This window comes from Drosophila subobscura, chromosome E, assembly GCF_008121235.1.
Source record: "Drosophila subobscura isolate 14011-0131.10 chromosome E, UCBerk_Dsub_1.0, whole genome shotgun sequence".
NCBI lineage: Eukaryota > Metazoa > Arthropoda > Insecta > Diptera > Drosophilidae > Drosophila > Drosophila subobscura.
The window spans coordinates 14,071,454-14,082,235 of record NC_048531.1 but is presented as its reverse complement, the minus strand read 5'-3'; the positions used below and the strand labels follow the sequence as shown (position 1 = coordinate 14,082,235).

At 50.9% G+C, this 10,782-nt stretch overlaps 2 protein-coding genes across 2 annotated transcripts; both read left to right on the top strand.

The window, feature by feature from the left end:
- Positions 1–93: 93 nt before the first annotated feature.
- On the top strand, positions 94–5,815 carry LOC117890412 (nuclear pore complex protein Nup214). The gene is made up of 8 exons (XM_034795223.1): positions 94–234; positions 290–428; positions 485–2,202; positions 2,256–2,437; positions 2,500–2,841; positions 2,903–4,023; positions 4,087–5,623; positions 5,689–5,815. Exons 1-8 carry the CDS (start codon positions 199–201, stop codon positions 5,711–5,713), a joined length of 5,100 nt encoding a protein of 1,699 aa, XP_034651114.1. The 5' UTR covers positions 94–198; the 3' UTR covers positions 5,714–5,815.
- A 624-nt stretch (positions 5,816–6,439) lies between these two features.
- Positions 6,440–8,514, top strand: LOC117891235 (protein MTO1 homolog, mitochondrial-like). The gene has a single exon (XM_034796581.1). It carries the CDS (start codon positions 6,474–6,476, stop codon positions 8,448–8,450), a length of 1,977 nt encoding a protein of 658 aa, XP_034652472.1. The 5' UTR covers positions 6,440–6,473; the 3' UTR covers positions 8,451–8,514.
- The last annotated feature ends 2,268 nt before the right edge of the window (positions 8,515–10,782 follow it).

The following is a 10,782-nucleotide window of genomic DNA, read 5'->3' as shown; positions in this document are numbered from 1 at the left end:
TCAGTGCCACCAGCATACCCTTCAGGAGCTGTCGTAATGTCACTGGAGGCCACTGTGGCCTATTGTGGAACTAGTTCGATAGTATATTACAAAGCGACACGCGGCATATTTTATCGAAAAAACTGCGGTCACACTGCTCGATTCCGACACAAAATCAAACCTTATTTTTGTTAATTTAATTTCATAAAACATACGAAAATGGCGCAAAGTGCTCCAGCCTGTAAGGATACACAGGTGAGAGGTTCATTCAGGGGTTGCTCCTGCATAGTTTTCAATCACTTCCTTGCAGGACTTTCAATTTAAAGTGCACAACAAATTTGCGGCGTTCAAAAAATGCGGCGAGCCCCGCAGCAATGTGAATCTTTTGGCGATTTCCTGCAGCCGCGGCTTGCTCTTTGCCAGCAACCCAACGCAGCCGGAACTTAAGGGTATGTATGGAAGAGTGATTGGCGTTTACATAACGAGTCATTGCCAAACCTTGCAGTGATCATCCTCAAGGATTTGGCCAGTGCCAACAAGTCGATCGGCGAGCAGCCGCAAGCGAGGAGCGTGCCCCTGCCCAGCGTGCCCAACTACATTTCGTGCAGTGCCGATGGCACTCTGCTGGCCGTTAACCTCACACAGAATGGCACCAGCCTGCTCAACATATACGCTGTGCAGACGTTCCTGACTGCGGATGTGAGGCTGGTGTACAGCATTCGGCTGGCCAGCGAGGACTATGTCCATGCTGTGCAGCTGCTGTGGAATCCCGTCTTGCCCGGCAGTCTGGCCGTAGTGCTGAGCAACGGTGCCCTCGGCATGTACACCCTGAAGGAGGGCGACACCTTCGAGATGCATTCGCTGGACAAGAGTCAGCAGGTGAAGTGCGGCTGCTGGTCGCCCAAGGGCAAGCAGATTGTCCTGGGCTTCCCCGGGGGCAAGATACAGCAGTTCAAGCCCGATCTCACACCAGCCAAGACACTGGTGTGTCCACCCAACATCCACGATGCTCCGTTCGACACCATCGCCATTCAGTGGCTCTCGACGTACCAGTTCGCTGTGGTCTTTCTGCAGCATGGCGAGGACTGTAGTCCCGCGCTGTACATTCTAAATGCCCCCAAAGGTGGCGCACTCAGCTATGTCAACTACTACGACATCTGCTACAGCCTCAATGGGCCGCGGAATCATCAGTTTTTCTTCAATCATGTCGCCCAGTGGAATTTGCTGCTGGTGACATCGGCCAATGGCGTGGAAGTGGGCATAATGGGCACCTTCGAGGCTGGCGACACACCCGCCTGGCAGCAGTTTACGCTGCTGGATGAGGCGAGGATCGAACTGCCGCTGACTGAGGGCAGCCAAGAGGAGACCTTCCCCCTGGGGTCTGTCTACGACACTTCCTCCACGCACCAACTGTCGATCAACGAGCAGAAGCTACCCACAATGCCCATGGTGCATGTCCTGGGCACGGACGGCACCCTTCTCTCCTTCAACTTTCTGAATCTGCTGCCAGGGGCGCCCTCTGTGTGCTCTCCGCCGCCGCCAGTGTTTGACAGCTCGGGACAGTTCCGTCCGTTGGACACGCTGCTGCCAGCTGACAGTGAAGCGGAGGCAGCCACACCACCGCCAGAGCCTCAACCGACTCAGTCCGCTCCCACGGACATGTCCTTTGCCTTCACACCAAACACGGTGACCTCGACGCCAGCTCCTGCCAAAGACAAGCCGCCATCGCTCTTCTCTGGCTTCGCAGCACCCGCAGCGAGTACTCCATTTGGCGTGGCTCCAATTGCTGCTCCAACCGCGACAGTTGCCAGTTCCGCTTCGGGATTCGGTGGGTTTGGTGCGCCCACGTCGACTCCTGGCTTAGGATCGATGTTCTCCGCGCCAGGCGCACCCGCAACAGCAACCTCTAGCGCCTTTGGTGGTCTGTCTCTGGGGAAACCCAATGTAATGCCGAGTGTGGCCAGTGCTCCCGTTTCTGCCCCACCGTCCGCACCGGCTGCTGCTGCTGCTCCTGCTCCCATCAACAAGCCGCTGTACACAGTTCCGCACACATTTACGCCAGTGGCCACAAAGCAGCCAGCGGCAGCGTCAGCAGCTCCCTTGTCCAGCCAGTCGCTGGATAACACAGAGACCATCGTCAGGGACATGATAGCCCTGCAGATCGAAGCATTCAATCAGGACATACAGCAGCAGAAGGCACTCACCACGGAGCTGCTCAACACGGTAAGGCATCTTTGCATTTCCTCTCCTCTTCAATCTCTCACTGGTGTGTACAGATTGCAGCTCCCTCGTCGCTTAAAAAGTACGCCAAACGGTTGGACGACCTCGAGGAGCTGAACGAGCAGGCCAAGGATGTGGAGTTCGAGTTGGATGTGCAGGGACTGCGACAGGGTCTGAATGAAGCCTACGCCATAGTGGCCGAGTGCCGTGGCAAGCTGGAGGTCTACAGAAAGCCAGAGTGGGTAGCAACCATCATACAGGCTATCCAGCATGGGCTTTCATTATTGTATCTCCCTGTAGCATTACGCGGCTGATGAATTCGAGCTCCTATGATCCCGCTGGACGCCGCATGCTGGCTCGCCTGCAGAGCTATGTGGCGGCCAATGAGGCGCAGCTGCGTCTGGCCCAGCAGCAAGTGGATCTGCAGTGGGAGCAGTTTCAGGATGTGTTGCGGCGCAAGTCCAAGTCGAGCATGCACATACCGTGCCTGGAGGGAATCTATCAGCAACTGACGCGCCTGCAGAACCTTGCCTCCGACCAGCGGATCATGCAGAACAGCATCAAGGCCAAGCTCAAGGAGCGTGGGCTGCTCCAGGCCGCTCTACTCGACCAGGACAAGAGTCGCACGCGCACCAATGAGGCGTTAGTAGCAGCTTTAATCTCTGAGTCATCCGATTACTGACCCATTTGCTTCTGCTTTCAGTGTGGAAACCTTGGCCGACTCGATTCTCTCGATGAGTCTTAGCCAGGCCGTTGACTCGAATGCTGCCAAGCTCACGCAGCACAAGTTGCGCCAGATCCGGAAAGTGGTGCAACTGCAGAAGGTCAGCATCATTTGTCCCCAGCGTCCAGATCGTGTGGGACTCAAGTCGGAGGTTATAATCGAGACGAAGCGCAAGGCAGAGATGGTGAAAAAGGCCGCTGCCAAGGCGACGACTGCCAATAAGGCAACCCAGGCAGCGGCCGCACCTGCCCCGGCACCAGCTCCTGTTGCTGCGCCACAACTACCAAAACCGACAGCATCGAAGCCCGCGGTCAGCATTCCGGCCATTAGTGCTGCACCCATTGCCACGCCATTCGCCTTCAGCCAGAGCAGTCCGTTTGTGAAGACTTCGAGTGTGACGACGACAACGACCACGGTAAGCTCTGGGGAGGCGCCCAAGCCAGCTCTCTCCATGTTCGGAGGTCTAAGCAGTGGATCCGGCTCGAGTTTTGGCCCGGTAGGAGGCGGTCTTTCGTTTGGCGTTGCTCCAGCAGCGGACAGTTCAGGCGGAGCCAAGCCGTCGCTCTTTGCCGGTTTTGGGATTGGCAAAGAGGCCACAGCAAAGCCTACTCCAGAGCCAACAAAGCCACAGGATCCGCTAGCCAAGGAAACTTCACCATTCGGAGGTGACTCTGAGCCAACGAAGGCGCCGGAAACCCCAAAAGCCGAGACAGTAGGGAAATCGTTTGCCTTCACAGGCTTCGGAGGAACTGGGACACCCAGCTCCACGTTTAGCTTCGGAGGACTGGGCTCTTCGCTGGGTTTTGGCGGTGTGTCAAAGCCGGACACAACCAATGCTGGAGTGACATCATCAGCGTCTGCCGTTCCTCGTGGCCTGTTCGCTGCAGCTGCAACGAAACCCAATGAAAGCGAAGCAGCTGTAAGCAGCAGCAGCGCCACCAAGCCCACGGCCACATCTGTTGCTAGCCTGAGTGCTGCTCCTGCCATGCCCACAAGCAACAGCGGAGTGACTAGTACCGCACCCAGCAGCTCTGATTCGCTTGGCGGGCTCTTTGGATCTGTCAATATTTGCAAGCCACAAACTAAGGAAACTTCCGCAGGTTAGTTTTGATTTAGAGTTTAGATTTTACTTGAAAACTAATTCTGATTCCCTCTGGAAACAGCGTCTGGACAGCCTGGAAATATCTTTGAAAGCGGCTTCACCTTTGGGGGTCGAGGTGGAGATGCGCCAAAGGGTTTGTTTGCCACAATTACTCCAGTTACAACAGCCACCGAAACAACTGCAGCAGCCGCACCAGCTATGACAAAACCTGAGCCAGTGAGCAGCACAGCTGGAACAGCTGCATCGACTGCTGCGCCAGCAACTGCAACTTCCACAGCAACTGTGGCCGCTGCACCCACACCCACAACGACACCAGCTGCACCAACTGTGGTTGCGGTTCCACCAAACATTGCTCCAGCTACAGCGCCAGCGTCGACTGCCGCTCTGACTGTCACCTCAAACGCAGCCGTGCCAGGCAGTACGTTCTCCTTCTCGAACGCATTCAGCAGCCTCGGCACCGCACCAGCCGCCGCACCTGTGACTGCCAGCAGCTCCAGTGCCAGCACAGTGAGCAATGCATCGTCTTCGGTATTTGGAGGATCCTTTTCGGCAGCAGCAGCTGCACCAGCAACCACCGGAGCACCAGTAGCAAGCAATCCATTCCAGGCGTCGACAACGTCTGCAGCCCCAGCACCCGCCACGAATCTTTTCGGAAATGTGGCCAAGCCCGAGGCCAGCGTGTTTGGCGGTTCACCTGCAGCCAATGCCACTCCTGCTGCAGCCGCGGCATCCCCGCCGAGTGGCCTCTTTGCATCAGCAGCCATCAGCAATCCAGCGCCTTTTGGAAGTCCAACATCGGGAGCAGCAGCCTCCGGGGGCAACATCTTTAGCCAGGCCAACAAGCCAAGTGTATTCGGACAGCCGGCTGCAGCAGCAAGCGGTGGCGGATCTATCTTTGGAGGCTCAGCCGGTTCTTCATTCGGATCGACATCCATTTTTGGTGGAACCAATGCGCAGAGTCCTGTCAGTGCACCCGCTGCTGGAAGTACATCCATTTTTGGCCAGAACGTCTTTGGACAGCCTGCGGCACAAGCAGCGTCCCCTGTGGCAGGCGGTAATATATTCGCAAGTCCTGTCAGCGCCAGCCAACAGCCGCAGCCCTCTGCCTTTGGCGGAGCCGGATCTATTTTTGGCGGACCAACGACGCCGAACTCTTCACCTGCATCTGGCGGATCAATCTTTGGCGGTGGCAGCAGCACTGGTTTTGGTTCATTCTCACAGACTGCTCCTGCTGCTGGAGGCTTTGGCAGTGGCTTTGCTCAGGGCGGGGGATCGTCAGTGGCCCAGTCCGGATTTGGGTCCCCCCAAACGCCTCAGCAGCCTGCTCCGGGTGGATTCGGAGCGAAGCCCGTCTTCGGTGGCTCTCCAGCCTTCGGGGCCAGTCCCACCTTTGGCGGAGGCGCAACCTTTGGCAGTCCCAAGGGATTTGGTGGCTTTGGAGCCAGTCCTAATGTGGCCGCCCCACCAGCCTTCGGAGCTCCTGCGAAACCAGCTGGAGGCAACATCTTCGACACTTTGGGTGGACAGGAATCTGGCTTGTCCTTTGGCAATCTGGCCCAAACTGGCAACCCTAATGCCCAGAAGCCAGCTTTTGGCGGGTGAGTAATACCAGCGCTTTCTTACAGCGGATGTTTCGTTACCCAAATATTTTGTCTCATTTCAGATCGAGTTTTATGAATTATCGTTGAATTTCTGTACTGTTCTGATTTGTTCTTCCTGTTTCGATTCGATTATAAGTTTAACAATTAAATCCTAATTATATGTAAATGCTTAACTATATTTCAACACAAAATTAAAACATGTATAACTATGGTCCTAGAACCTTGATGTCCTTGATGCGAAACTGGTTGATAAGGATCGGGGAAGCTATTCTGAACAAGAGGAGGTATGCAACGTCCTGATTCGACGGGAAATGGCAGAGTTACATTCACTTACATAAAAATATGTTTTAATTCAGAGATTCATTTTACATGGCCCAACTGGCGGCCCAAGATTTCGCCAAATGTAATAAGACTAAGTCAAATTTTGACTTGTGCATTTGTGGCCCGACTTAGGCGAGATTTGGCCGTCTGGCTTCTTGCTGGTTGTTGTACAACAATACTAAAAACTTTTGTTGTGCAAGTATTTTATTTTTGTCGTAAAAAATGGTTTTTTGTTTGGAGTTGACAAGCAACAAGTTGTTAAAACGTAACATTTCATTGCCACTAACATAACGTCAGGAAAACTGTCCAATCTTATATAGAATTCAGTCATAAATTGGATAAAATTATAGTTTAAGCGCTGAGAGCCCTCGCTAGCTGGTAATATTAAGCAGAATATCAAAATCGAGGAAAATGTTATGGGATAAACGGTATGTTTACGGTATATTTTGCAAATGGAAAGATATTTTTGGTATCGATTTGCGGTCACACTGGTTTACAAGTTAATTATATTCTTTTTAATTTTTAAATGCTGCGTAACTGCGTGATCCGGGGATTGGCTCGGAGTCGCCACCAGTCGAGGCACGCACACAACGCCAGCACCGATATCTACGATGTGGTTGTCATTGGCGGCGGACATGCCGGCACTGAGGCCTCTGCAGCCGCGGCTCGGATGGGTGCGCGCACGTTGCTGCTGACACACAAGCTGGAGACCATTGGCGAGATGTCCTGCAATCCCTCGTTTGGCGGCATAGGAAAGGGCCACTTGATGCGAGAGGTGGATGCCCTGGACGGAGTCTGTGGGCGTTGCTGCGATGTGTCTGGAGTGCACTACAAAGTGCTCAACAAGCGACGCGGACCGGCAGTGTGGGGGCCGCGGGCACAGATCGACCGGCAGCTGTACAAGAAAGCTGTTCAGAAGGAGCTGCATAGCACGCCGAACCTGGAGATCAGAGCGTCGGCTGTGGACAACATCCTCATAGAAGATGAGCAGCAGCAGCACAAAAGACGTTGTGCTGGCGTTGTGTTGGCCAATGGAGAAGTGGTTCACAGTCGAGCGGTTGTGCTCACAACCGGAACATTCTTAAGGGCACACATCAACATTGGACTGGAGGTGAGACCGGCTGGTCGTATGGGCGATGCTCCAGCAAAAGCCTTGGGCGAGGCCATAGACAGACTGGGCTTCCGCATGGGACGCCTCAAGACAGGAACGCCGCCAAGGATAGCCAAGAGCAGCGTCGACTACAGCCAACTGGAGAGGCACGACGGAGATGATCCACCGATGCCATTTTCATTTCTCAACAACCAAGTGTGGCTACCAGCCAAGGAGCAGCTGCCGTGCCATCTCACCTACACGACGCCGCTGGTCAACGACATTGTGAGGAATAATCTCCACGTGAATCGTCACGTAACCGAGGAGATAACAGGGCCTCGCTATTGCCCCTCCATCGAGTCGAAGATTCTACGCTTTGGCGCAAGAGTACATCAAGTCTGGCTAGAGCCGGAGGGCCTGGATAGCCCCTTGGTGTATCCACAGGGAATTTCCTGCACATTGCCCCATGAGCAGCAAGTGGAGCTGGTGCACGCCATCAAGGGCCTGGAGCATGCTGAGGTGGTGCAACCCGGTTACGGTGTGGAATACGACTTCATTGATCCCCGCGAGCTGTTCCCCACGCTGGAGACAAAGCGGGTGCCTGGTCTCTTCTTTGCTGGCCAGATAAACGGCACCACGGGCTACGAGGAGGCAGCTGCTCAGGGCATCGTGGCTGGTGCGAATGCAGCGGGCAAAACGCGCCACGCAGACGGAAGGCAGCTTACAATTAGTCGAACTGAAGGCTACATCGGTGTCCTCGTGGACGATCTAACATCTCTGGGCACCAATGAGCCCTACCGCATGTTCACCAGTCGGGCCGAGTTCCGACTGTCTCTGCGGCCTGACAACGCCGACATGCGGCTTACCAGTAAAGGCTATGAATATGGTCTGGTCTCGGAGCATCGTTTCCGGCACTTCAAGCAAGCGGAGGAGAGACTACAGTCCGGAATGGAGGCGTTAAGGAAACTCAGCAAACACAGCAATTACTGGCGGCAGTCGCTGGACCTGCCCACGTCCAAAGCCTCTGTGGAAAAGACTGCCTTCGAGATGCTTGCCATACCAGCCGACAACATCACGGTGGATAAGCTCATCAATCTGTTCCCAACGGAGCTGACTTGGATGCGCGACGACACCAACCTCGCCGAGAGGCTAAAGATAGAGGCCCTGTACTCGTTCTTTGTTGAGGAACAACAACGGGACGTGGAGGATGTGCGCCGGGAAGAGCGACTGGCCATTCCCGCTGACATTGACTACTTCTCCAAGGTGCTGAGTCTCTCGAACGAGGAGCGCCAGAAGCTGAGCCTCATTCAGCCACAGACCATCGCTGCTGCCAGTCGGATCCAAGGTGTCACCCCGTCCACAATCGTGCGGATAATGAAGTACGTGAAGAAGGCAGACGTTGCCAAGGCATAGGAAAATATAAGCTAATTGTTAGATACATATGTATGTACATAAGTGTTAATAAATTTACATATAATGTATAAAAGATCCTTGGGTTTTTTGGGTCCTGACAGGCTCCTTGGGCTTTTTTTGGACGCACATTCATTCGTTCTGCAGTCGTTACTTTCTGAAAAATACTGTAGCATACTTTTAGTTACTTTTCGACTGAAAAAAATATTGCAGTTTCATAGCAGCCAGCTCTTGACACAGGGAAAAAACATAAGAACCAGCTACTTGCTGCTGATTTCTGTTGGCCTGGTGCTTTGCTGGTTTTCGGCCATTTGAGCGAAGCCATTTCCAAAGTTGTTGGTTGTTGTACAACAATTTTTGTTTGTTGTACAATAATTGTTTGTTGTAAAACAACAACAACAACCACATTTGTTGTACAACAACATCAAATGGACAACAACAACAGGCAAGATTTGTTTTGTTGTTTTCTCCTTTATTTGTGGGTCGATCAGGACGTGCCACGCCTCCTCGTGTTCGGGAAAATGTCCAGGATCGTTTGCAATCCCTTCGGCCGCAAGGACATCAAGGATAATGCCATTTTAACGGTGTTTTTATCTAGAAACCCTATACCGCTATATCTCGGCTGTATCCTGTCGGATCAGGACATGCCATACCTCCTCGTGATTGGGACCAGGTCCCGCCTCCTCTGCAATCACTTCGGCTGCAAGGACATCAAGGATAATGCCATTTTAATATATTTTTTTAGGCAGAGTTCGAAAAACCCTATAACTCCGCTCTATCCTGTCGGATCAGGACGTGCTTGTATCCTTGTGAGCGGGAGGGACTCATGCATCGTTGGAAGCCATCAAGGACCTCAAGGACTGCAGGATATGGCTGTTTTACGCAATTGAAAATGTTTGATCTCTTCAGCCTGAAAGTATGCCATACTTTTCAGAATCAAAACAGCCCACAAAAGATACTTCATTATTTTGACTAAAATTCGACCATTGCACCCCAAAAGTATGCTTAACTTTTTTTGTGATAAAAATAAGGCTGGCCCTTTCTCGAATTTCTGCTCCAGCTGCTCCAATGAATTTTTGTTTAGTTTTCTTGGCTATCTGGGGCGATCGGGGTCATGGCATTTCATGACCGCTTTATAGTCTCTTACAGTCATGCCTCACCCACCTCGATAGGCCGCTAATCGTGTCTTGCCCGGGAAGTCCTTACGGAAAAAGTCCCAGGGCAAATCAATTGAATGCTTACATACAGTTTATTTCATAAAATCATAACGTCATAAAATCATGACACGATCGGGACGTGCGATGACTTTCTGTGATCGGGGCAACATCCTTGATGCTATAGAGTCCTATTCAAGGATCAAGGATAATTTGTAGGATAAATATTTAGTTTTCTTCACCACTTCTCGGCCGATCTGGTCATTTTGTGATCGTCCCTACATCTCGGATATTCCTCATTCGATCTGGACATGCGATGGATTCCTGTGATGTGGAGATCGACAGTGGCCAGACTTAATAGTTAATTTACGACGTAGGTAGAATAATAGACAGTTTCGTTTTGGAACATTTTCGCTTGTCACTTTTATTACGAAATAAATATTACACACAGAAATAAAAGCCATATTTTTGCTGATTTTAACCCATTGCCAATCCGAAATTCGAGGATTCTGGCTTCGATCTCGTCCCCACTCTTTTTGCTGAACACAATTTAGGGTAGGTTACGGTAAGGTCAGTAAATAATAAGAACTGATAACTGATTAAACTTGGTTTAGCAACAGCTATTACACACACATAATATATATATGCATACATACATATGTATATATATTTGTCAATAGGTTATACATATTCGTATGCGTATAATTAGTGCAGTGTGCATAATTATACGTGAATAATGCATATAAAATAATACATACAATACAGCACAGATACAGATTAAAAGACAAGAATTAAATATTTATATAAGTATGTATAAAAGACAACTAAAGTGACCAAAAGGGGTGAGTGGCTATTACACATAGTCATGTATCGTATGGATCGTATATACGCATATATAATATATATGGATATAAATAGTGAAAAATAGTCAAAAACATTTTACATATACAATTATAGAGTCATACACATACATACAGCATACAGCATATACATATAGTAGGTATATAGATATAGATTGGTATAAATTATTATTATTATATATCAATATATATGTTTATATGCATATTATAGATTTCTTTAAATGCAATTCGATTTGTTTTTGTTTGTTTTTGTTTTGGTTCTTTAGGGCTAACTTAGGTTGGTAATTGTTAATTAATTGTTAGAGATTTACATGCGACTAC